Here is a 27,818-nt window from a genome sequence, read left to right as displayed (position 1 = left end):
CTGGGCAGTTATTGACTTAGGAACCCAGAACACAAAATGACAGTGTGTGTGGGAATGCTTGCTTTCTGATTACATGTATCAACTTCCTTTTCCTAGTTTTTAGCTCTTTCTGTCTTGATCTAACTTTAATGCAGGTATATATAGGTCATCCAAAGAAAAGGTGGAGTTGAGCATTTTGGATTAGGGTAGCAGACTTTACAACTATGGAAAAAAGGAAAGTATTAGCAGATATATGCAATAAATCTTTAAAGCAAGATGATTATAAGTAGTACAGTATAGCTTCCTCAACTAAAAAATCTAAATCTAAATCCAGTTCAAGGGGGCATACATAGTACTTGTATTTACAATTAGGGATAGAAATACCTCTTCTTCCACTTAGCTCTGCAGCTGTAGGTCAGGTATGTCAGGTATTTTGTTTTTCAAAAAGGAAAAGGGTTTCAGGCAATTGCAGTGTATGAATTAGAACCAGGAGAATCAGGCAGAATACATGGCAAGTATAGTTTTCAAACATGAAGACAAGTATCTTTAACCATTGGGTAGTACTTCAGAGATTTTACCACTGATATGAGATGTTTTTGTTTGTTTATAGACAAGCACTGGAAAAGTATTCAGGGTGATTGCTTCATTTGAAAATGACGTGGAAATAACATTATACAAACATGGAGGATTATTAAACTTTGTGGCACGAAAATTCTCATAGTATCTACTCATGATGGATACCTTCTAACTGTAAACTGCAAAGCCTTTTGTGCTGGACCCAGGAATCCTTACCATGGAACTGTGGACAGTCCCGGTGTGCTCACTTTTCTCATCCATGGATGTAAATGGTTGTGAATCAACATAGTGACTGAAATGAAATCTTCTTGATTTTAAATAATATACGAATGGTGCTATTAACATTGCTAAAATCAACGTGTGAAGTGTGTTGTGGAAGAGACCTGTAAGTATGGGGGCAATATTTTATCAGAACATTTTGTAAATAAAGGCAGAATTTGAATTTGTGTTGAAAATTCTTATAAGTGTAACCTTCCTGAAGTTTGTTTAATTTTGCACCTATAAAACTGTGTACTACTGTTTGTTGGTTTGATTAGCAGATTGACATATAAGAAGCCGGATTAGACTCTAAAATTGTAAAAGTTGCAGTCTGATTTAGAATGGATTTTCAGATATATTCCTTTGGAAAATAAAGCTGGACCGAGTTGGTATTTTCAGTTTGTAATGTGAGGTAGGGTTATCCTCAGTCTCAGTCTAACTACAAGGGATAGAGCCTATCCCAGATCTCAATCATTCTTTTCAATCCAGCCAAGGATTCCTTTACACCTGAAGGTGGGCCATTACAGAACACAACTGATTATGTGGCACCTAAGTACTAAGAGTGGAAATATGTGTCACATGTGACATAGTCCTAAATTTTCAGTAATTTGGTACTGTGATCCTCTGGCAGGCCTCATATGGCATTATATTAATTGGATTATATTGTTTTCCTCATCTTATATGATGCTTTAACTTCCTGTAACATAATATTTTAGATATTATTAACCAAAATGCCAGGCTTGTTTTACAGTTGCTAAAAGGAACTTTAATCCTTAAACTCTAAAAGGATTTTTTTCTGGACTTTTAGCCACTGTAAATTATATTGTTGCTCAACCCTTAACATTTTTTAAACATTGGGTATTTCTTAATTATTGAATTGATTGCCTGTCACTTTGAGTCATTTTCTTACCTGGGATACCTATTCTATTAATTATGTTGTCTTATTCTTTTTAACTAAAGCTCACCATTAGGATAAATTCTTAAGTTGTGGCTGTCTGAGTACCGTATTTTCTTAATTAGCATGTCTGTTCACCATATCAAATGTTCTGTGACAAGAAATATGGCAACTTTTAGGGAAAAGTTTATATAATTAATTCCAGAAGGTCCTATACCTTCTTTTTAATCAAGAAGTTAAACTCAGTAGGCAGAAGGTTAATTGTAGTGATTTTTTTTTTCACATGGAGATTTTCTTATGACCTAGTTAAATTACTCCAATTCAGAATTAGTTCACATTGCACAGAGTAAAGAATTATTTATTTTAAGCTAAAATGTTGAAACAACCAAACCAGGGGGTGAAGACCACTGAGGACTTTGCATGTAATCAGTCATACAATCTTTTGAAAATACTTTGCAAATATGTGTTTAGACAATAATATGTAGTGAAGTTTAACAAAATAATTTCCCCTCTTTAAATTTTTTAAAAAATATTTTCTTTGATACTTGCAAATCCTGTTGTTTTCTTGGTAGTATTTTCTTATGCTACTGTGTATCTATCTGTCCTTGGATGTGTTTTTAATTTACATGAAAACATGAGTTAAGGATGGAAAATTTCCAAGTTGAATGTTAAAATACCTGTTGTGTGCTTTGAAGAAATGGTAATTCCCGATTGGAAGGGGAGTATCTGTATTAGTTTGAAGCCATACTATGTAAATAGCCAGTGGACAAAGATATGGTCATCATAATCAGCCAATCCAGGAGATAAAGCTAATAAAGATAGCTAGATATGAATTAAGTATTTACATTTCCAGTTTACTTGGTCTGGTAATAGTTACCATCATTAGCAAATCTTGTATTTCAGGAACAAAATCAAGGTTTTTCTAATCTCATGCTTATATACAATGAATAAAAAGCTTGCTACACATGGTTTTCAGTTGGGGAAAAGAGTCATGGATGTATGTCTCAGTTGTGTATCTTATAATTCTGCCTTTCCCAAATTCTGTGTGTGCAGAAACAGCATCTGTTGTTTTTTCTTGTTTACTTATCTCTTTTGCTGACTGTATATGGGTGATTTGTATTACCAAAGAAATCATAAATATTGTGAAAAGGAAGTATAATAGGCACATAAGAGAAGCAAGTCAGTGTTGTAAACTTAAAGTACAATTTTAAAGGTCATTATCCTCATCTTGGATTTTTGTTTTTTTTAATCTTTTAAAAACATGCTATATACCTTGCCAAGTTTCCTGCCTTTGGAGTTTGCAACTCCAATGAAATGAAATCAGTGAAAATGTCATCCAGCTACTGAATTGATAAAATATTATACCAAAACGTTTCCAAGATGACAATTGTCATTATTTCCTATTTTATCTCCAAGCTCGTTATCAAATGAGAGATAACAAGAATGAGAGGTATCAGAATCCCTTAGCCAGATTGCTCAGTTTTCCACTGGCAGTTAAACTGCATTGGAATGAAAGGAAAAAAAGTAAAGCAAAAACCTAAATTAGAGTAATAGTTGTTTGCATATATGGTGACAGTGTTGTTGGCATTTGTCTTCTCAGTGATGAATGAATGATCGGATGAAGAGAAATGGTTTGACATTTTGCTATAGTTGAATTAAAAAACATTGTTCTTTTCGCCTTTGTTTCAGGAGAAGGCACTAAGGTTCTGGATGTTGCCCCTATCTGAGATTGACTTGGAGTAACGAGAGAGAGAAAGGGTAGATTTAGGCTTTTTCAATGTTTTTTTTCCTAAAGTGTGATAGTGCCGATGTTTCTATCAATTTTACATATAATATGTGGCTATGAAACCATATATCTTACTTAAGTAACTACAGATCATTGTCTATTATTTAAAGCCAACAAAACAGTATAACAGTTTTTTAAGTTCAATGTTAAGTATTGTATAGAAATAATATTGGAGGCAAAGTACAGTTGATGACAATTGTGTATATGTTACTGATGCTGTAAATTATTTTTAATAAAGAAAATTGTATTATCGCATATTTAATTCTTGTTAGAGAATATTTTATGGTACCAGAGAATAAAACACCATAACTTTAAAAAGAAGTTTGGGTGGGGTGATGTATGGAAATTCTGCATGTTATGCATGATTGTTTTATAAGCTCACAACTTCTCTAATGAACAAGGAAAGAAAAGAAATTTGGATGCCATCCATAAATTTTTATCTTTAAATCTGTTACCTTAATTGTCAGACAATACCGCCTATATCACCTGCCAAAATGATGACCAGGGTGGTTCTCATCCCTGTATCTATGACCAGTGAGAATGAAATCCATTGTACAAGTCTGAAATGAGGTTAGCCTTGAGGAAACAGTACAATTGAATTCAATTCAAAGGTTATTCCAACAGGTATTTAGATTCAGGGAATCAAATTTTAGAGTTGACAGGACTAATCCCTCACCCAAAACAGGATCCCTTCTGCAAATATAATCTCCTAATTAGGCAGCCCTTTCTTAAATATTCAAATATTGAAATTGCTGCTGTGGATACTCATAGGAGGGTGAGGGACAGAGAGATGAAGAAGATGAAACGACAAACGTGAGTTACCAAGCCCCCAGGCCAGCTGGGAAGGGCACCCCTCCCCTGCCTCCAAGACATTAAGCTGGGGTTAAAACCCCTGACTTGCTGCAGCCAACAGAGGGGAACTGACATCTTCCTTCCTGTCAGCTGTTCCAAGGGAAAAGGGAGGGGAGGTCAGAATGTTTTGCTTCAGTGAGTTAGGCCAACAGAGCGCGTTTTGAATCTCCACTCTGGAAACTCAACACAGGAACACAGGGAAGCCGAGACTGAAATAACTGTGGAAAGGTGCGCTGACTGGCCCCATCTGCTGGTGAGTCTGGAAATTGCATACGCAAAAACTGTCCAAGCTCTGTATCCAACCCCTAGGAGAAAATTACAAAACATTATTCCACCCTCCTGCAAATGATTGTTGTCAGATTTTCCTAAAATACCTATCTATGTCATGCCCTCATTAAAAGCCTCCAGTAGTTTCTCATTATCTGGATAAAGTTCAGATTCATCATGACAAGAGGCTAGAGCATCAGGGTGTGTGTTTCTAAAACTAACTGAAGTAGTGCTTCTTTATGTCTTTAGATTTTTGCACAGCTTTTCATCTCTTCCCACTAGAGTAAAACTACTCAGGCTTCAAGACCCAGTTCAAATAAATGTTACTTCTGTGAATTCTCAGTCTCTGAGGCTGAGTTAATCACTTCATCCTCTGTGTTTCTGGTAGTGGGCTGTTTTACTATCTTATAACTTGTCATATTGTTTATATACTTGGCTTCCTCAGTAGACTGGAGAACAGGAATCATTATCTTTTTTCTCTGCATACTCAGCACCTAGTAAGTACAGTGCCTGACACATAATAGTTCCCTCAGTAAGGCAGTGTGAGGCAGGAAGAGGAATCTTAGAAGTTCTCACAAGGCAGAGACCTATTTCTAAAGAACGGGCAGGGAGTGGAAACGAACCTGTGAAAGGAGGTTGTTGATCTAGCAGCCCTGTCTCTTTTAAGTCTCACCCTATCCTCCAGATTTGATGTTCATTCCCATTCCCTCCCAAAAGGAATGGAAAAAGAAAAAAGATGGATATATATGGACTAGTGAGAGAAGGTGGAGAGAATTCAGGAGCTGTCTGAGGGAACAGCATGCACAGGGGCCTAAGTAGGCTAAAAGAAGTCAGATTCCCAAAGTCAAATCCAAGTCAAAGTTTTTATTTTAAAAGGCTATGACAACCTAAACGAATGAGACATAATAAGTATGTTCCTCTGGTGCTGTAAAAAGACGCTTGGAGATTGAGGAGAATCGTATCTACTGAAGGATAAAAAGGAAGTAGTTTGAGATAGAGTTTTGGGAAACATCCAAGTCTATAATCAAGGGGAATGGAGGTAACCTAAGAGTGCTATATTCTGATAAAAATATTGACAAAAATGAAGTAGAGACCCAAGTGCAAGCATGAGCTGGATGAGTCTCCAGGACTCCTCCAGTGAAGAGTACTCCTGCCTGTGGAGAAGTCCTGCTTGGCCGGAGAAGGGCATCAAGCTATTAGAACCTAGTGCCATCCACAATTAAGATTCTACAACTAACATGGTCGTTAACTCAAAATTTCCAGGTTCCTCAGAATCATTTGGTTTCTGCAGGCTCTCCTACAGGTAGAGAACCCGCTGATTACCTAAGTAAGGATTCTTGACCCTATTACCATTTTTATTTTTCAGTGTAAATAAATCATTCTTTAACACCAGATCTAAACTGTGGTGACCCCCAACCCCTTGGGAAACCTATCTGAGCGGCCTACACTCTCTCCCCACATCTTTTATTGAATTAAATGGCTTGGAAAGAGAGTCGAAAACTTGGTGCTGTGGTTCTCTTTAAGGCTCTCTCCCTCTCCCCGGGGTCCAGTTCTCATCAGGTCTACTCGACACATAAGATCACCTCCGCCTCTCACATTCCGGTATCCGGGGAAGGTAGGGCCGGTGAGGAATGCAGCCAGGTTCGACTCCCTTGGAGTTCCTGGGGCTGGGAGCGGCTTGAGTCCATCTCGGGCCGCGCTTTCCGAAAGTGGTCTCCAGGATAACGTGCTTCCAGCAGGAAAAAACAAAAAGAGAGGGAAAGAAGAACTAGTACGCCCGTTCGGACCCCTATGAGAACTAAATCACATCGAAGCCAAAGCTACGTGGACTGGGCAGAACCGCGAGGCAAAAGCCAGCTAAATGGCGGCATCTCGAAAAGCCAATCAAAAGCAAAGAATCAAGATCCCCTGAAAGCTAGCGGGATTCTGGCTGGGGCGATCTCAGAGAGGAGGAGGGGCACGGTTGCAGAAAGCCAATCAGAAGCCCGATCTTTGACTTGCTGTTCCCAGCAAGCTAGGTAGGGTGGGGGCGGGCCTGGGGAAGCCTGGCCGTGCCACGCATCCCAAGGGTCTGAGCTGACTGGGTGGCGAGGGGTCTGGAGGAGCCAATCAGAAGTCAGGGCCTGCGGGGCTCCAAGGGGGCGTGGGCCCAGGCAGCTGCTGCTTCCACTACGCCTCCTAGCGCAGGTGTGGGCTGGCGGCCGGAGACTCGGGCTGTTGGAGCGCGAAATCCACCCCACGACCTTGGATCGTTGCGGATGAGCCCAGGTAGGGGAAAATAGAGGCGAGCCCCGGGTCTCCTGGCAGACACACTGCCAAGAGCAGGGAGGCTCGCGGCGAGTTTGCGGCCATGAGTCCGGTGCCTCGAGCTCCTCCAGCTCCTGTTCCATCCACCTCAGACTCGCTGCATGCGAGATGGGCAAGTCATCCACCTCTCTGTGCCTCACCTGTAACCCGAAAGGGAATCAGAGCGTGGCATCTGAGAAGCCATCTGGTCCAACCCTCCCGACACCTGTGTGGAAACACTGACTGAGGGAAGGTAGGTGCCTGGCACAATCCCAAGCACTAATATAGATAATGCTGTGAACCTAATTTGTGTACTCCTTCACTCCATAATTTCCCTGCCTCTTGGGTGGGCAAGGTAGCGCTACCCCTCTGCAGCCCGCTGGCCCACCAGCTTTTACCCCCTCCCGCCGCTTGAAAATCCTTGAAGCATCCAATACGATGTTGCTGTGGTCTTTGAAAAACTACACATTCTAAAGGAGTCTTGTGCCTGCTTTATTGTTTCCTGGTCCCCTTTGAGTGTAAACAACCTGCGTGAGCCTGTGGAGTGAAGGCAACCCTTCGTTCATTAATTCTACCGGTGTTTACTAAGGGCTTAGTATAAATGCAATAGGCGCTGGGCTAGGTGTTTGGGATGCAGAGATTTATTGGGTACAATCTCTGCTCTCCAACTTTGGAGGGACATAGCAGGAGTTGCAGGAGAACAAGGATAGATTTGGGAGTCATACTAAGGTAGAATTTGCAAGACTTTGTGACCGATGGATATGACTGGACTTTGTAATGTTTTGGGGGGTGAGGGAGTGGAAAAAAACAAAGAATGACTCCACTATCTTGTCTGGCATACCTTGCACAGAGTGTGAAGTTTAAGGTCCATCCCTCTTAGTTATAGGACAAAGGTTGTGAGATTATAGTACAAACCTTGGGGTTGGAAAACATTTGCTTCCTGAGGGCATTTTCAGGAGCTGAGTAAAATACTGTGGCAGGAAATATAGAACACTACCTGTAATATTTGAATCTCCCCCATAACACGTACATACACACACACTACACAGAGAGACATTTGGCTGAGACAGACGGTTTTGATAAACACCTTTCTATGTGTATTGATTTGCTTTCCGGAGCTGACTTAATCTGTGTCATTAGTACCATGATTTGGAGTAGTCCCTGTATATATACAACAAACAGCAAATTTAAGCTCAAAAAGAAAGAACTTTAGATGCATAGAATATTAGAGCAAAAGGAGCTATAAGGGAAGATCTAGTCCAAATCTTTTTTTTTACAGTAAAGTGTTTTTAAATATATATACATTGTTTTTTTAAGACATAATAATCTTGTACACTTAGACAAAATATATTGTAAAAATAATGTTTATATATATTTGGAACCAGAAAGCTCATGTGACTACTGTGATACCAGCTCCTTTTTAGTCCAGCATTTCAGAGGTCAGGTGCCAGAGCTAGGACTAAAAATATAAACTCCTTTTATTATACCAGGCTATCTTTTTGATGGTCAGGGCCATCTAACATTGCTTTAAGTTGCTTTAGAAAACAGCTCAAAGTAGAAGATTAAAAAGCCTCATTCAAGGGTGTTTCAGGAATACTTTCTGGGCTAGAAAGGAGGTTGTTCTTCACTAAATGCTTTTATTGTTCTTAATTTTAAGAATCTATGATTCAAATGAAATTCAGAATTATTCTGACATCCTTAAGGCTTTGAGAGCTGAAGTTATATTATGAAAACTAACCTTATATCAATTTACAACTCTCCAGAATGAATGTTAAAATTCTATTAAGTCCAAATATAGTGTGACAGGATATATTGATTCCCAGAAGTTTCAGGTGCAAGGATTATTTAGAAATCCTATTCAGACTTTGTCACAATATCTTTAGTGAGCAAAACCTGAAAGGCTTAACCTGCTTTTGAAAGAAATGAGAAATGAGTGCCAAGAATGCCATAATTCTAACAGGTGGTAAAAACCAGCCGGTGGCACAAGGGGTTATGCAAGTTTAGAGGTGGGAGAAATCACTTTGGGTAGGAGGATCAAGGAATGCTACAGGAGGAGGTGGCATTTGAGACTTATACTCTTTATCACTTGAATCATTAGTCTATAGTCCTGGGTCATGTACCTCTCTGAATTTTATTCCCTTCCCCTCACTGGAATAAAGTGGGCCTTTATTGTGATAGATCTGAAGTGATTAGACATTAACAGGCGTATGGTCTGAGTTTGGGTACTCTGAGACCTAAGATTTCCCACCCCACTCTATATCCTGTACTAGCCAGTCTCACATAAGGGCTAACTTTTTTTCAAGGTAAAATTTACATTCAGTGAAATTGGTAGATCTTAGGTTTATAGTATACTAAGTTTTGACAACATATAAAACATGTAACCAAAACCCAGTCAAGATATAGAACATTCTCCTTCCAGAAAGTTCTTCATGCCCCTTCCCTGCCAGGAGTAACACCTGTTCTGATTTCTATCAAAAAGAGGTAATTGTTCATGAGATTCACTGTATCCCTTGAAAAGCAGCCAAAATCATATCCTTGGGAAACAGATGTGGCTTAACCAATTGGGTTCCCGTCTACCATATAGGACATCCAAGGTTCAATGCCCTGGGCCTCTTGGTGAGGGCAAGCTGGCCCATGTGGCAAGCTGACCCACACGGGAATGTAGGCCTGCGCAGGAGAGCCGCTCTGCATGGGAATGCCGTCCCCTGGAGGAAAGCTACCCCACACAGGAGTGCCGATCAATGCAGCTGGTGCAGCAAGATGACGCAACAAGACACAGAGGAGAGAAAATAAGAAGTAGCAGCAGAACAGGGAGCTGAGGTGGTGCAAGAGAGTAATCACCTCTCTCCCACTCCAGAAGGTCCCAGGATTGGTTCCCAGAGCTGCCTAATGAGAATACAAGCAGACACAGAAGAATATACAGCAAATGGACACAGAGAACAGACAATGGGGGGAATGAGGGAGGAAATAAATAAAAAATAAAATCATACCCTAAATATTATCAATTATTTTCAACTTAGTATAAAAAGAAGGATTGGAATAAAACTGTTGTGGGGAAAGGGGGAAGTGAGATTGCAAGGACTTTCAAGTATTTTGTAAGAGAAAGATGTTCAGATGCTATGCAGTACCTTTCATATATGCCTGGATGCTCAGGAAATATGCAAGGTATGTGTAGCCGAGGGTAGAATTACCAAGGGGAAGAAAACAGTTTTCCCCACCCCATCTATCCAAATCTTACTCAACAACTTAATTCAAATCCTTCTTAAGAATATCTTTCCTTAGGCTAGAATAATTTATTTCCCCTCTGAATTTCTGTAGCAGTTTTAGGAAACATTAATTTCATACATCACAAACTCAGGTGTATCTTTATGTTTCATAATTGACCTTCATTTTTACATCAAGCTCTTATTCCTCTTGGGAATAGAAAACTTATTCTTTCCAATTAAGGTAATTTCATTCACCTTAGTGTTAATGCAGTCATTTCAGGTTTATACTTAGTTAATTCAGGGTTTTCATTGACATTCTATCAGTTTATTACTGCCATGTAACTTATTTTGAACACTTTTTAAAATTTTTTGCTGTTTATATCTGTGACTGTGAGTTGACTTCAAATATCACAGGGCCCTCTAAGTTATCTTCATATCTCTCACAGTGCCTCATGTAATGCTTTCCACATTACACAGTCAAGATTTTTATATTTGAAGTCAGTGTGGTATATGAGATGGTACCTCTAATTCAATAGAACTGTGAATTGGAAAGTAAGATCGCTGAATTTGAATTTATATTTTATTCCAGGGCTGATGTTATTATGGTCAAAAGGCTATAATTGTGGATTTGGAGTCTAGAGAGCTGACTTCTTAATGTAACTTGGTATGTGACTTTGGGCAAGTTGCTTAACCCCTCAGAACCTAAATTTCCCTTGTAAAGTTGATAGGGAGAAGGAGAGTTTGGACCCTTGGATATCCCAGGTGCTTTCCTAGCCTGTGTTCTGTCCTTGGAAACTTACCTTCAGTTTGGGAGACGAGTTATGAATAATTTATAGTACATGGATTTTTATTCACCTGCTAAAACATCCACTTCTTTATCTCATTTACTGGTTTGATGTTTTAAAATTTGTGAATAAAACTTATAACCAAAGTAGTGCACCATCAATATGGAGAAACATATTTGATCAACCTTGAGAAAAATCATTTAAATAGATTCATTATATGCCCCCTTTCTGTTGTTTTTTGCCTTAGACACAATGTCACATGGAGATGATCAGCCATCACAGGCTCTTGCCAAACCCACATTCAGTGAGGTACAAGCCTCGACGTTAGTGGAGTCGGTATTTGGGTTAAAAGTTTCCAAGATCCAGTCACTTCCTAGCTATGATGACCAAAACTTCCATGTATACATTTCAAGAACCAAAGACAGTACAGGTGGCCTAACTGAATATGTTCTCAAAATAAGCAACACCGAGACTAGCAAAACTCCAGACCTGATTGAAGTGCAGACTCACATCATCATGTTTCTAAGAGCAACTGGATTTCCAACAGCCGCCGTGTGTCGGACTAAAGGAGACAACATAACCTCTCTCATGTCCATAGGTAAGAGATGGCCAACTCACCATTCTGTCACCTGACAATGTACTACAGTAGCCAACATTACTACATTTTGGCTACAAGTATAAATATCAAGAAGAAAGAGAAAGAAAGGATTCACAATTCGAGTGTAGGTATGGTTTTTTTTCAGTGGTTAAGGAAGCAACAGCATCACCGAAGTAGTGATTGGGGCTCAGATTCTGACTTGGTTAGAGCTGGGGTCTGGGATAACTTTTCTGCTTAGAAAAAGCCCTGATGGAGAAGTAACTAAGGGAACATGTGGAAATCAGGAGAACAGTTTTGGTTTTAACCAGAAAAAAAGAAAGTTTTTTATTCATCAGACCAGCAGTAGATTTTGGTGTTGTAGTATAGTAGAAAGAACACAGACTGGGAGTCAGGAATTTTAGATCCCAGCTCTGTCATCACCTGTATATGTGACCATGGGCACATCACTTCAGTTCCTAAGCTGCATTTCCTTATATATAATTCTTGGTCCCTTTCATCTCTAAATTTTAAAGTGTTGATCAGATGTCCCCAATTCAGTTCTCCAGGCAGACACCTGAAACCAATTCCCTGGAATTTTTAAAAAGTGTGAAATCATAACTATCCTTTTCTCTCTTAATTGTTCAACCATTCTTTCTTAATGTGCATTGCTCCAAACAGCTGAGGCTCATTATGGTCCCTGAGAAGTGGTTACTGTCCTGTGTTCTGCAAAGAGGCTTTACCCTGTTTGCCCCTGAGGGAAATTGTGATTCTGGAAATGTCATTTCTTTATACTTCCCTTTCTTCAGTTGTAAAGGTATGAAAGTGTGTGTTTTAGACATTCATTTGCCAGAGTAGGTAACTTATCTTTAGAGCCAAGGCAAGCAGAGTTGGGACTGTAATTGTTGATATATACGTGGCCAATTCCAATGTTCTTTTTTTTTTCTTTTTAAGATTTATTTATTTCTCTCCCCATCCCCCCTGTTGTCTGCTCTCTCTGTCCATTTTCTGTGTGTTCTTCTGCATCCGCTTGCATTATCTGGTGGCACTGGGAAACCACGTCTCTTTTTTGTTGTGTCGTCTTGCTGCGTCAACTTACCATGTGTGCGGCGCCACTCCTGGGCGGGCTGTGCTTTTTTCACGTGGGGTGGCTCTCCTTGTGCTTGGGACACCCCCATGCAGGGACTCCCCTGTGTGGCACAGCACTTCTTGCGCACAATAGCACTGAGTGTGGGCCAGCTGACCACGCGGGTCAGGAGGCCCTGGGGATCAAACCCTGGACCCTCCATATGGTAGGGGGATGCTTTATCAGTTGAGCCATGTCTACTTCCCTCCAGTGTTCTTAAGATTTGTCTGTTCTGTCTGCTTGCTCCATCCGCTGAGCCCTGCTTCATGAAATCCTGCTCTATGAATTTGAGACTAGTAATTTTTTTCTTTTTTTTCTGTAATTTCTGTTGTTCTTTTCTATTATTTTTAAGCAGAATAGCCTCTAATTACTTCTTTTGAGAAGAGATGACAGTATATATTATTCCATTCATTTAGATAGTGGCTCTGAAATCAAAACCTACTTGGTGAGGCTGATGACTTACCTCCCAGGAAGACCCATAGCCGAGATTTCTGTCAGTCCTCAGCTATTATATGACATTGGAAGGCTAGCTGCCAAATTGGATAAGACATTGGAGGTAAGATTTGGGGTTTTATATTGGTTATAAGGTTTGTTTGTTTGTTTTAATAAGCCAAGATTTAGACTCTATTTTTATGTATGGTGGTTCCGAAGTTCTGTTATGAAGGGAATAGAGTCCTAAATGCATGAATTTTATGACAGACTGTCAGAGTGCTTTCTGCTCAAAACTGCATTTTACTGATATATTGGCAAGATTACCTACATTTTTAGAAATTTATGGTATTCTTTATGCTGCTCACTGGAAACAGTCTGTATTCACAAGTTGAAACCTAAAATTTTCATCCAAATAAAGTATAATCAGCTAAAGCTGAAGCAATAGTTATGAATGGATTAAAATGTCTTAAGGATGGTTTAGTCCTACAGATTTAATATTATCTATAACAAAATTTTTTTCCAATGTAACCCACAAAACATCTTCATTTATTCAACAAACATTCATTAAGTATCATTTATGTTCCACACCTTGGGAGAAAAGGAAAGGATTCCAGGAATAATAAGTTACAGCTCCTGTCCTAGAGGAATATGTGCCAGTGGAACAGATAAACACTTCAAAAAGTCATTACTAAATGCACAACTCTGTGATTATTCTGAAAGCCATTGATTGTACATTTTGGATGGATTGTATGGTATGTTAATAGATCTCAGGAAAACTGCTAAAAACAAAAAAGTCATTACTGCTTATATGAGTAGAACACAATTTGTACAAGTAAAACAATTCCAATCACTTATCAAATCCTGTCAATTCTACCTCTCAAATGTTTCTATAATCCAACTGGTCTCCATTCCTGCCTCAACCAGCTTAGCTCAAGCCTTCATCCTAGCTTTGCTTTAGCCTCCCTGCATCTAGTTTTTTCCCCACTCAAGTTATTCTTTATATCAGTTAAGAGTTACTTCTTTTTTTTATTATCTGGTTGTGTCATCATCTTTTTTGGTGCATTGCTCCGCTGCATGGGGGCCTGTGCCTCTCCATGCAAGTCTGGGACTCCTTTTTTCCCAGAGATGGAACCTGGGTCCTCCATATGCTAAACGGGAGCTCAATTCTTTGAGCCATAGCCACTTCCCAAGAGTTGCTTTTTTAAATTACAAATTTAACCATGTCAGTTCTATGGTTAAAACCTTTCAGTGGCTTCTTGTTGCACTCAAAACAAAGGCCCAGGCCCTCAGCATGGCATAGAAGGCCCTATATTCCTTGTCCCTGCTTCCCTCCGCAGTTTCGTTGTCCCTTTCATACTGTAACCAGCAATATTGAACTTGTAGTTCCCTGAATGCGCCCTTTTGTTTCATGCATCTGTGCCTTTGTGAATACTATTTTCTCAACCAGTAATACCTTTTCCCCTGCTTTTCAAAACTCCTACTTATCCTTTAACAACAAGCTCATGCATTATCTCCTGTGTGAAATCTTCCCTGATCTCTTCTCTTCCCACGCTGCCCAAAGATGATCACTTCCTTATCATTGCTACTTCTGAATCTTGGTTCAGAACCTTGTTCTGAACATTTGTATGTAATGCCCAATTGGCCAGAGCAAGTGGTGACATAGCTAATTACAAAATTGTTGTGGGAGAAGTTACTCAAGGGCATGAATACCAGGAGATATGGCTCAGAGGGGGCCACCAGTGTAAGTCTACCCATACACATTTGCTGCATGTCTAGTCTTCCTGCGCTATATAAAGTGAGCTTCTTAAGGACAGGATCTATATCTTATTTATCTTTTATCCTTGGTATCTAGCAATATCAAACACATAGAATGTATTCAGGGAGGACTTTATAAAAAAAGATAACTTCTGAAATGGCTCTTAAAAGTAAAGAATCCATCCGGTCGAGAAAAGGAGAAAGGGCATTCCAGCTAATGGATGCATGTGCAAAATTATGGAGGAACAAATGACTATGTTCCAGAAACTCTGAATAATTCATTGTGGCTAGAGTATACGGTATGCCTGAGAGAGACAGAGTTAAGGCTGAAAAAGTAGGGTGGAGTCAGAGTATAAAATGCATCAAAATATAGGATGCTTAGAAGTTTGGACTTTGTAGGCAGTGGGGAACCTTGGAGGGTTTTCAAACAGGCAATGATTTCTACTTTAAATTACTCGGGGCTAGTATAGCAAATGGATTAGCAGAAAGCCAAACTGGAGGCAGGAAATGCATCTTGGAAGCTAATGCAGTAGTCAGGTAAAAGCTGGTTGAGGGCCTAAACCAAGAAAAGGTTCAATATATATTTGGGAGGGAAACATGTGGCTCAAGCAATTGGGCTTCTGCCTACCACATGGGAGGTCCATGGTTTGGTTCCTGATGCCTCCTAAAGAAGACAGCAAGTTGGCACATTGGGCAGGCATGGCAGGCTGACACAAGATGATACAACAAGAGACACAAGAAAAAAAAACATAATGAGAGACTCAGCAAAGCAGGGAGCAGAGGTTCCCAGTGCCTCCTAAAGAGGATGGCGAGCTGGTGCAATGGGCAGCTGCAGCAAGCTGATGCAACAAGAGAAACAAGAGGAAAATATAATGAGAGACACAATACAGCATGGAATGGAGGTGGGTTAAATGATTAGGTGCATCCCTCCCACATTGGCGGTCCCAGGTTTGGGTTCTGGTGCCTCTTAAAAAAACAAAAAGAACAGACAAAGCAAGTGTGAACAACAAGGGGTTGGGGAGAGATGAATAAAAAAATCTTAAAAAAAAAAATATTATTTAGGAGATAGAATTGACCAGATTTGGTGATTGAATTAATATTAAGCATATGGGAGAGGGAAGGGGTGAGTAAGACATGGATTCTAACCTATGTTTCCTGGGACACAACCCCATGCTAAAGTAGGTAGGGTACTGCCCTGGTGTCAATCATATAGTAACCTCCATACCCTGGAGCAGGAGGCTGGAAGGATGAGAAGGCCAAAAGGTGTTGAGGTCTGTGGAAGCTAAAGCTTATTGCCATACAGGAAAGCAGCTCAGCCCCTACTCATTTCACATTGTGCCTCTTTAATAGATGCTGGGATCAACTTACCTGATTCCAGTCCTTGCTTCTGTACATTGTTTCTCTTCTTTCTTTTTTTTTTTTTTTTAAAGATTTATTTATTTTATTTGTCCCCTTCCCCCCACCCCCAATGTCTGCTCTCTGTGTCCATTTGCTGTGTGTTCTTCTTTGTCCACTTGCATTCTTGTCAGCAGCACCAGGAATCTGTGTCTTTTTTTGTTGTGACTTCTTGCTGCGTCAGCTCTCTGTGTGTGCAGCACCTCTCCTGGGCAGGCTGTGCTTTTTTTGGGTGGGGTGGCTCTCCTTGAGGGGTGCACTCCTTGCGCGTGGGGCTCCCCTACGTGGGGGACACCCCTGCATGGCATGGCACTCCTTGCACACATCAGCACTGCACATGGGCCAGCTCACCACATGGATCAGGAGGCCCTGGGTTTGAACCCTGGACCTCCCATGTGGTAGCTGGATACTCTATCATTTGAGCCAAATCTGCTTCCCCATAGTTTTTTTTCTATCTGACTGGAGCTTTCAAGAAAGCAGTAACCTAGCACCTTAATGGAAGTTAAGTGAAAGATGGAATGGGACTGGGGACATTTTAACAATAAGAATTGGATTTTTATTCCCTCTCCTCCAGGGACTTGATATTTATAGTTTCCTGGGAATGAGTGAAACAAATTTTTTGCTGTTTTATATTATAGTTTTTATATTTAAAGTGTGTTTCTTATAGACAACATATATTTAGGTCTTGCTTTTTAATCCAGTATGACAATCTGTGCCTCTTAATCGGCATCTTTAGACCATTTACATTTAATGTGATCATTGATATGGTTAGGTTTAAGCCTATTATCTTTCTATTTGTTTTCTGTGTCAAATCTGTTCTTTGTTTCCTTTTTTCTGCCTTCTTTTGGATTGAGTAATCTTCTTTGTTGGCTTATTAGTTATAACTCTGTTCTGTTATTTTAGTGGTTGATTTGGGGTTTATAGAATACATCTTTAACTTATCACACTCTATCTTCAAGTTATATTATACCACTTCATGTATAGTATCTGAACCTTACAAAAGCATGTATCTTCCTTCCTAGCCTTTATGTTATTGTTGTTATGCATTTTACTTATACCTACATTATAAACCCCACAATAAATTGTTATTTATTTAAACCTTTAGTTATCTTTTTTTTTTAATGAGGTATCAAGGATTGAACCCAGGATCTTTTATGTGGGAGGCAGGCACTCAACCACTGAGCTACATCAACTCCCTTAATCTTTTTAAAGAGATAAATAATAAAGAAAAATATTATGTATTTGCCCATGTTGTTACCTTTTCCAATGTTCTTCATTCCTTTGTGCAGTTCCGAATTTCTATCAGATATCATTTCCTTCTGCCTGATGGACTTCCTTTTACATTTTTTTTAGGAGGTATTGAAACCAGGACCTCAGACATGGGAAGCAGGCACTCAACCACCAAGCCACGTCCATTACCCAATGAGACCTGATTTCCTCATCTGTTTGTTTTTAGGAGGTACCAGGGATTGAACCTAGGACCTTGTACCTGGGAAGCAGGCACTCAACCACCTGCGCTACATCCCTCCCCTACATTTCTTTTAATGTGAACTGCTGATGAATTTTTTTTCAGCTTTTATATATCTGAAAAAGTCTTTGTTTCACCTTCATATTGGAAAGATATGTTCATGAGTAAAAACTTCTAGGTTGACAGTCTTTTCTTTCGTACTTTAAAGACTTTGCTCTACTTTCTTTGTACTTACATTGTTCCTGATAGGAAATCTGCTAGAATCCTTACCTTTGTTCCTCTGAACATAATGTTTATTTTGTTTATGTGGGGGTGAGTCCTGCTTTTAAGATTTTTCTCTTTATCACCAGTTTGAGCAATTTGATTAGGATATGCCTTGGTGTAGTCTTCTTCATGTTTCTTGTGCTTGGGGTTCATGAAGCTTCCTTGAGTAGAAGTAATTTAGTTACTTGGAAGCTATTAGATCCTTTTGGATCTTGCTTTTAAGATTTGGTAGGTGGGACCAGGGCTGGGTTTAGTCTAGGAATAATTATTCCTTTCTACTAAGGAAAGACCCTTATGAATTCTCTACCTAGTGTTTTGTAAATTAAGAGGTTTTCAATCTGGTTGGTAGGAACAGGCACCATTCCTAGCCATGTATGAATGCCAAGTATTATTCCCTTGAATGATTTCAGGGGGTTCTTTCCCCAGATTTCAGTAAGTTTTCTCATGCTCGTACAATGAACCATATGTACTCTGTCAAATTCTCAAGAGGAACTCTGCAAATTTCTAGAGTTCTCACTCGTTGTTCTCTGTGTTCTATCATGCAAACTCTAGCCATTTTGGGCTCCTTGGACTCTCAGCTCTGCCTCCTCACTTAGGTGTCCCCTCCCTGCCCCATGGCCTACAGAATCTCTCAGGGCAGTAAACTGGGGCAATCATAGGGCTTACTTCATTTGTTTTCCATCTCTCAGGAATCACTGTTCTTCATTGCCTGATGTCAAGTAACTTTAAATCCATTGTTTTATAATTTTGTACAATATTTTAGCTAATTCAGAAGGTGGGGTAAATCTGGTCCAGTTATTTCATCTTGGCCAAAAGCTGAAGTCTATTTTGAAGTAAACAGTATTCGTTTATCCTTTTTATCCCAAGTAGAAATAAGTATTTTATCTGACTTTAAAACCCTTAAATGACTCATTATTTAAAGAAAGTTAGATAAAAATACAAAGAAAAATTTTAAAGTTAACCAGTAATCCCATTATCTGGAGATGATTACTGTATCCCTCACCTAAACATTCATTCTATAAGTCTGTAAGTATTTGGTCCTCGGCAAATGTTGGTAAACTGATAGAACTTTTTCTGTGCTTCCAACATTCTCCATTTCACATTGCACTCTCTTCATTTATTCAACAAATATTTGTTGAGCAGTGCAAGTTTTAGTAAACATAGTAAGCATTTCTCTTGAAATGGTTTTAAATTAAGTTGAAGCAAATCCAACTCCTTTAAAATATTCTTTTGTGGATATTAATGTAATCTGGATTAAATTAGCCTATTTTAATTAAATATATTTTCAGAAAATTCTCATATTTTATTTAGAAAAACCCTTAAACTGATTGGAATGCTCAGTAAAGTCTATCATTTTTGGAAACAAATATTATAAATAAGCTGTTTAAATGAGTGCCTGTTACATAACAGAAATGAGTTCCTTTTTATCATTAACCTTTCTTTCTACCCTATCTGTGGCCTTCACTTGTATGCCTTATTGCCAATGAATTTTCCACTTTTGCTATATTATGAAATGGCAAATAGTTTTCAGAGGGAGATTGCATCACATTGTAACCGACAGTGAGTTCCACTGTGCAATTAACCACCTATAGCTCTGTTATGCAGCTTAATTTAAGTTGTCTTACAGGGGACAAGGGAGTTTTAGAGTGAACCAAGAAAAACATTCCTTTCTTGGAACTGCAGTGTATTTTAGCATGCTCTATTTCCATTGTCCGTACCCTCTTTTTCCGTCCGCTCCCTCCATGCCTATGCAGGTGGTAGGTTCTTAGTTTTTCTATATACTAGGATCCATGGGGAAAGGTAACACTCAGGGGCAGTATTTTAGTTCTGTAGGTGTGACTGAGGCTGTGACTGCTCTGCTATGGATGTGGTTGGGCCACTGAAGCTTTCATTATCTGGAGAGATCTGGGACATCCAGAGTAGACAGGAGCCCAGGGGTTGTAGGAGCCAGCACAAGTGGGGGACTAAGTAGTCTGTACTGGAATCTGGTTGCTACTTGGCCCAACACGGACTGGAGGTCAGTATCAGGATATTCATTTGAGTATGAGAGAGAAGAAAATACAGGGCAAGCTTATGAGTATGATTGTGGTCAGAGCTTTGTACTAGAGGAAGCACAGTTCTTGGGAAATGGGAGCTAAGGTGAGGGTTGGGGAGTGAGAAAGCTGACAGGAGGCAGGCTGAGACAGACTAATAAGGAGTAGTGATTAAATTATCCGAAATTCAAGTTAGTATGCCCAAGGAGTCGAAGGATGAAAAGTTATGTGGATCCATTACAACATTCATAGTCAACATTTATTAAGCACCTATATCTATGAGGTGTTTTTTAAAATTTCATGTCTTATTTAATCAACAGATAACTGTGAGGATGGTGTTGATACCCTCATTTTACTTTAGGAAACTAAAGTCTGAGGTATTAAGTGGTTTGCTCATAAATAGTGGAGCCATTTGAAACCCAGCTTTGTCTGGCTCCAAGTCCAGTGTTCTGTCCACTATTCCTACTAGAACCGAGAATTCCTCCTGAGGGATGCATGTTTTAGAAGCTGACTCAGAACCTTCAGAGTAGATTGTTCCATCCCAACAAGAGTATTATTTTTACTTTTTAAAATAGAAACTAATATATGCACATGGTAAAATTTTCAAACAGTACTGAGCATATAAAATAAAAGTTAGTTTTTCTCTCCACCATCATCTCATACCTAGTCCCCGTCCTACTCTCCCCTGTAGTCACAATTCCTAACAATGTTTTCACTGCTTGCTATACAGCCTGATCCTTGGTGGCATTTAATACACCAGATGGTACAGAGATTCAGAACCAAATGAGGGATAGTTGAAGAAATAGAAATGTTTAATCTGGAGAAGAGAGGACTCAGAGGGAGCAGGAATGCTTCTTCAAATATCCAGAGAAAGGCCATGTGGGAGAAGGACTGACTTGTTCCAGATGGTCCCATAGGTCATAGTTGTAATCAGTGGTATCAGTGTTACTTGAGAGGCAAATTTTGGCTCAGCAAAAGGAACATGGTTATAGCCATTTGAATAAGGATAGAAAGTATATCCCACTGGAAGTATTCAAACAGAGGTTAGGTGACCTTTGGCAAGGATATTGGAGTGACAACAGAAGCATAAAAGAAAATGAGATTTGATCAGTGTTTTCAAACTTCAGGTCATGATAGTAGGTGTTGATATCAATTTAGAGGGTCATGCTTTACATTTTTAAAGATATAGAATAAAATATAAAAAACACTAGAGTATATCACATGTAATGGTAAAAGTGTCATTTTACTGAAATGTTTTTCTTTAAAGTGTATTTCTTACTGTCATGGTCAAAAATATTTAAAAGCTACTCTATTTGGATGGCATGGGTCCTCATTCTGCCCCTTCCTAGCGTCTTCTCTGAACCACAATTTCCCCATTTGTGCAATGATGATGACAGAGTGGTCAAGACCTAACAGCCCTTTCAATTCCAGAGTTTTTTATTTTGTGAAGGTTAATTTTTTCAGCAGATATTAATTGAATAGAGCCTTCTGTGTTCCAGGCATCGATCCAGGTGTGAATATACAGTTGTGAACAAATCAGACAAAAAATAAAGTCTCTGCCCCTTGTAGAGCTTACATTTAGTGAGTATTGACATTAAGATATAATACATAAGCAAATTACAGGGAATGTAAGACAGCAACAAATACTAAGATGGAAAACTAAGCAGAGAAGAGGGGTGAAATATTGGAAAGGGCGTTGACATTTTAGATAGAGGGGTCCAGAAGTTACAACAGAATAGGTGAGTTTTGATAATGATCTCATAGAAATGAAGGCACTAATCATGTGGATACCTGAAGACAAGCATCCCAGAAGGAGGAAACAGCAAGTGCAGTGACAGCAAGGTGGGAACATGCCTGGCAAGTACCCTGAACAGTGGCGAAGCCAGTGTGCTTGGAGTAGAGTGAGCAAAGGAGAGAGTAGAAGATAAGTCACGTAGAAGGAGCTGTGGTGGCAGGGTCAGATCAAGTCAATGAGAACAGAGTTCTTTAGAGCTGCCTCTAATTCCTTTCATAAACTGTGGATAATATACCCATCTTCGCACAATTATGAGTCTCAAATGAGAAGGGAATATGCTTTCAAAACTGTGAGATCCTATATAAATACTGTTATTACTATTTTGTGGATTAATGTAAATGGAGCAAGTCTATGACAATGAGGGAATACTTGCTGTCACCTTAAGTCATTCCCCAGGTCACTTTATAGAGTTTATCCTTCTAGATACAGCAAATGTCTAAGGAGCAGTATATGTCAGGAGTCTAAGAGTTTCTTGCTTTTGATCTAGAAATTCCATCACCCAAAGTTAAATAGTCTTCACCGGGAGAACTTCATCTGGAATCTGAAAAATGTTCCACTTCTGGAGAAATATGTATATGCTTTGGGCCAGAATCGCAATCGAGAAATTGTTGAGCAGGTCATTCAGCTGTTCAAGGATGAAATAATGACCAAATTCAGTCATTTTCGAGAATGTGAGTACTTTCTCAATCAAATAAATATTTTTCTATATACTTAAATTGTCAAATTTCAAACCATTAGAAAAGTATGGAGATAAAACTTAGCTTTATCAAATATTAAAACTTCTCCATATTTGCTCCTATTATTTTTTTGAAGAATAATATTTTTATTTTCCATAATATTGATACATTTTAAAAAATTGATACATTTGAAGTCCCCTCTGAACTTTACAGGATTCTCCTCTCTCCTCCCTACTGAATTTGCATACATGTTTTAATATCATTACTATATATGCATATATTCATAATTACATGTATTACTGTTTTACATTTTTTCAAACTTTGTATGCATCAAATGCTATATACCATTCTGCAACCTGCTTTTTTAATTCAACATTATGTTTTTCAGTTCATTCATTTCAGTACATGTTAGCTGCTGAGTAGCATCCATAGTATATGAAGAACCATAATTAATTTGAATATATGGTAATTTTTTGGTCCATTCTCTTGTTAGTGGTGCTTAAGGTTGCTTCCTATCTTTTGCTATGTAAACGTTTTTGCAGTGAACACTCTAGTACATATCTCCCTGTGTACCAGGACAAAAGTTTCATCTAGTTATATCTAGATGTAACCAGTGTTTTGACCCACTATGAAGAATTGGTCAAAGGGCAAGGAACTGTGGGGAATTTCTAGCAAGGCCTAGGACAAGGCAGTATATTTCCTTTTGCCCTTTGCTTACTTGATACAAACACAATGTAATGTGGTAGCATGAAAGCAGAGTTGATTTTTTTTCCCGCAAACTTTTTTCCCCCAATTGTCTTCATCTCACTGAGATGGTATCTACCGTTCATCCAGTTAATCTGGCCAAAAATCTAGGAGTCAATAACACTGATTTTGTTCTTTCTTTCACATCCCAATCAAACTATTGGATCTAACTTCAAAAGATAGGCTGATTCTAACCACTTTCTCTCACCTTTACTACTATCTCTGGTCCAAACTACTATTATCACTTACTAGTTCATTGCAGTAGACTCTTAAGTGGTTTCCCTGCTCCTACTGTGTCTCCCTACATTATACAGTATATGAGCATATCTTCACTTGTCTTTTTTTTTTTTTAATATTTTGCTCAATATTACTTTTCTAAGAGTCTCCATGTTTCATGTAGCTATAGTTTAACTTTTATCACTGTATGCTATTCATAAATAAACCACAATTTATTTCTCTGTTCTACTCTTAAAGGATACTTGGGTTGTTTCTAATGTTTGGCTATTAAGAACAATCCTGCCATGAACATTCTTGTAAGTGTTTCTTGGTATATATATGTTCATGAGTCTTTGGGTATATACCTAGGGGTAGGATTACTAGGTAGTACATAAGACATATTGCTATGCAACTTTACTAGATAATGCGAAGCAGTTTCCCAAAGTGTTTGTACAAATTTATACTTCTGCTAACATAGTGTAAGAGTTCTTGCTGCTCTGTCTCCTCAGTATTGCCAGATTTTTAAACTTTTGCCAATGTTGATGTGTATAATAGTTTCTAATTGTGATTTTAATACATATTTCCTTATCACCATTTGGATATACTCTTTTGTAAAGTACATGTTCAAGTCTTTTGCGATTTTTTTCTCTCTCGTTGATTTGTAGGAGTTCTAAATATATTCTATATGAGTCCTTTTTGATTATATGTTTATACAGATATTTGCTCCATTCTGTGGTTTGTCTTTTTATCCTCTTTATGGTATTGTGGGTTTTTTTTGTTTTTTTCTTAGATTTATTTTTTATTTATTTCTCTCCCCTACTCTCCCCCCCTCCCCAATTGTCTGCTCTCTGTGTCCATTCGCTGTGTGTTCTTCTGTGTCCGCTTGTATTCTTACCAGTGGCGCTGGGAATCTGTGTTTCTTTTTGTTGCATTATCTTGCTGTGTCAGATCTCTGTGTGTGCAGCCCCAGTCCTGGGCAGGCTGCCCTTTTGTCGTGTGCGGTTGCTCTCCTTACCAGGCGCACTCCTTGCACGTGGGGCTCCCCTACGTGGGGGATACTGCTGGGTGGCACCGCACTCCTTGCACACATCAGCACTGTTCGTGGGCCAGCTTCCCCACATGGGTCAGAAGGCCCTGGGTTTGAACCTTGGACCTCCCATGTGGTAGGTGGATGCTCTATCCATTGAGCCAAATCCTCTTCCCTTTATGGTATTTTTTGATGAACAGTCCTTGATTTTATTGGTTTCAAATATATGAGTCTTTTACTATATGTTTAGTGTTTTGTGTATTTTTTTTCTCTACCCTATGGTCATGAAGATATTCTCCTGTTATCTTCCTAAAGTTTAATAGTTTTACCTTTCATATTAGACCTATAATCCATCTGGAATTTATTTCTTTATATGGTGTGAAGTATGGGTCCAATTTCATTTTTTCTTTTGATTGATAAGTTTTCCTACCACCATTTATTGAAAAGACCATTTTTCCCACTCTGTTTTGCAGTACTACTTCTGTTGTAAATCAAATATGTTTCTAGACTCTCTGTTCTTTCTGCTGGTCTATTTATCTATTTTTGCGCCCATACCACATTGGGATTCTTTAGGATTTTCTACATATACAATCGTTCCTTCTATAAATAATGACAGTTTTATAAAGGAAGAAATAATCCTTTTTTTTTTCTTTGCTTTACTACACCGAGACTCCTTGTCTTTCCTCCACATTAAAGGGAAAGCTTTTACTATATAACGATTAAGTATGATGATTACTATAGTTTTTTTGTTGATACCCTTTAAAGACAAAGAATTTTCCCTTCTTTTCTTGATTCGCTAAGAATTTATATAATAAATGTTTAATTTTATCTATTGAGATAATTTTTTTCTCCCTTTTAATCTGTTAATGTGGTGAATTACATTGATTGTTTCTAATGTTAAATCAACACTGCATTCCTATGCAGTTTTCAAAGAGGCTATGTGTATGCAAAACATGACTTGGTTACAATGCTTGTTTTCCTTTTTAATATATTGCCTTATTTAGTTTGCTTTTCTTTTCTTTATGATTTTTGTGTTTAAGTCCTTAAGTATGATTGACCTACTCTTTCTCTTTTTCTCTCTCATATTGACTTTGTTGGGTTTTGTTAGCTTTATTAAAAATGAGCTCAGGAATATACCCTTTTTTCCTACCCATTTATAGGTTGTAAGTTTGATTTTTCCTTTTTTTTTCCTTTTTTGTTTTTGTTTTCTTGTCTTTATTTTTTTTAAGGTTACATTAAAAAAATATGAGGTCCCCATATACCCTCCTGAATTTTTTCCTTTTTAATGTTTGGGAATAATTTTCTGGCAAAGTCATCTGGTCCTGGATTTTCCTTTAAGGGAAGTTTTTAAATTAATAATTCAATTTCTTTAATATTTATAGAACTGTTTACATTTTCTATTTCTTCTCTTGTCTATTTCTTCTGTTCTGTTTGGTAGGTAATATTTTTCTATACATTTGTCCATTTCATCTATATTTTCATATTTATTGCCATAAATTTATTTATATACCTTTTGTTACTTTTAATGTCTATTTGATGATGCCTCTTTTTTTTCTAGATAACGTTTATTAGTGCTTTTTCTCATATTTTCTTGATTAGTCTCACCAGAGATTTATCAATTTTCAGTCTTTCTAAAAACCCAGTTTGGGGAGCCAGTGTAGCTCAGTGGTTGAGTGCCTGCTTTACATGCATGAGGTCCCAGATTCAATCCCTGGTTCCCCCTAAAAAACAAAACAAAACAAAAAAAACCATTTGGCTTTGGCTTTATTGAGCTTCTCTATTGTAGTTAATAATTTTTATTAATTTCTACTCTGTCTCTCTTTGTTTTCTTCGGGCTTATTTTGCTATTCTTTTAAACTTCTTAAAATGAATATTTAGCTCATTAATCTTTTTTTCTTATTTTGGACCTCAGGCACAAAATTAATAAAACATTAGCTTTGGCTCATGACACACTTTCATCATTGTTCCACACATGGAACACCTAATTTTTTTCTAATGTTTGCATTTGCACTTATAAATTTAGCTCTAAATATAGACTTAACTGTATCTCTCAAGGGTAATTTTCGGGGAGAGAGAGGAGTCTGGTTTAAGAGTTTATAAAAGAACTCCATGCCTTTATTATTTATTGAAGAATATATAAGCTATTGAAAATGTTTTGTAAATTTTTTTCTCTTTATTTTTTTAATGTTACATTTAAAAAAATGAGGTCCCCGTCTACCCCCTACCCCCCTCACCCCACTCTTCCACCCATATGTTTTGTAAATTGAAAAGAAAATATCCTATTATTCTTTTTTATGGTTTTATTGAGGTATAATTCACATAACATACAGCTCACCCATTTAAGAATACAGTTTGGTGCTTTTTAGTATAGTCACAGGGTTGTACAATCATTACCATAATCTAATTTTAGAACATTTTCGTCTTCCCTCCTCCCAAAAATAAATCCCATACCCATCATCAGTCAGTTACTCTTATTCTTAAAGTAAAAGATGTGGAAGTGCATTTTTTTAAAAAATTAATTAATTAATTAATTTAATTCCCTTCCTCCCCCGGTTGTCTGTTCTCTGTGTCTATTTGCTGCGTCTTGTTTCTTTGTCCGCTTCTGTTGTCATCAGCGGCACGGGAAGTGTGGGCGGTGCCATTCCTGGGCAGGCTGCACTTTCTTTCGCGCTGGGCGGCTCTCCTTATGGGGTGCATTCCTTCCCGGCGGGGCTCCCCTACGCGGGGGACACCCCTGCGTGGGGCGGCACTCCTTGAGCGCATCAGCACTGCGCATGGGCCAGCTGCACACGGGTCAAGGAGGCCCGGGGTTTGAACCGCAGACCTCCCATGTGGTAGGCGGACGCCCTATCCACTGGGCCAAGTCTGTTTCCCCCTGGAAGTGCATTTTTGTTTGGTTCTTTTTCTCTTAGATTATAGAGAAAATGTTAGATTTCCCATCTTCATTTTGTCCTTCATTATTATGTCCATTTGTTTTATAATGTTAAGATCAGTTGTCTGCTATTATTGCTAAGGCTTCTTTTCAGTAACTTACCTTGAGCATCCTCTATTTTTTTTTTTATCTTAATTGGGTACCATCTGAAGTTCTTTAGCATGGGAGATATATATACCCCAAGTAATGATATATATTATTTTCATTTTTATTTAATTCAAAATATTTTCTAATTTACTTTAGGATTTCTTCTTTTCACCCATGAGTATTTAGAAGTATAAATCCTTTGTTCCAAACATTTGGTAACTTATCTTTTTCTTCTTGATTTTTAGCATAATGGCACTGTGGTCAGAGAACATATTCTATATTAGTGTTGTCCAATAAAATTTTCTTAAATGATAGATATATTCTATGTCAGTGTTTTCCAATATAGTAGTGGCTTCTGAGCACTTGAAATGCAGTTTGTGCATCTAAAGAACTGGATTTTTAA

The 27,818-nt window shown here is 38.3% G+C and overlaps 2 protein-coding genes across 4 annotated transcripts in view; both read left to right on the top strand.

The window, feature by feature from the left end:
• IREB2 (iron responsive element binding protein 2) overlaps positions 1–3,751 on the top strand; it is a 76,239-nt gene extending 72,488 nt beyond the window's left edge. Inside the window, exon 22 of the mRNA XM_058294592.1 lies at positions 590–3,751. Within this exon, the coding sequence (XP_058150575.1) occupies positions 590–700 (111 nt within the window). The 3' untranslated portion in view covers positions 701–3,751. The remainder of the gene's footprint in view (positions 1–589) is intronic.
• Positions 3,752–6,630: 2,879 nt separating this feature from the next.
• Positions 6,631–27,818, top strand: part of HYKK (hydroxylysine kinase) — a 37,002-nt gene continuing 15,814 nt past the window's right edge. Inside the window, exons 1-4 of one of the 3 annotated variants that reach the window (XM_071214320.1) lie at positions 6,631–7,152; positions 11,138–11,488; positions 13,007–13,146; positions 22,220–22,403. In XM_071214320.1, the coding sequence (XP_071070421.1) occupies positions 11,143–11,488; positions 13,007–13,146; positions 22,220–22,403 (670 nt within the window). In that variant the 5' untranslated portion in view covers positions 6,631–7,152; positions 11,138–11,142. Of the gene's footprint in view, positions 7,153–10,694; positions 10,770–11,137; positions 11,489–13,006; positions 13,147–22,219; positions 22,404–27,818 lie in introns of those variants that run through there. The other 2 variants (XM_058294589.1, XM_058294590.2) reach the window with 2 other exon arrangements.

This window comes from Dasypus novemcinctus, chromosome 3 (genome assembly GCF_030445035.2).
Source record: "Dasypus novemcinctus isolate mDasNov1 chromosome 3, mDasNov1.1.hap2, whole genome shotgun sequence".
Taxonomy (NCBI): Eukaryota; Metazoa; Chordata; class Mammalia; order Cingulata; family Dasypodidae; genus Dasypus; species Dasypus novemcinctus.
The sequence above is the reverse complement of the archived record's forward strand: the minus strand, read 5'-3'. Positions and strand labels throughout refer to the sequence as shown.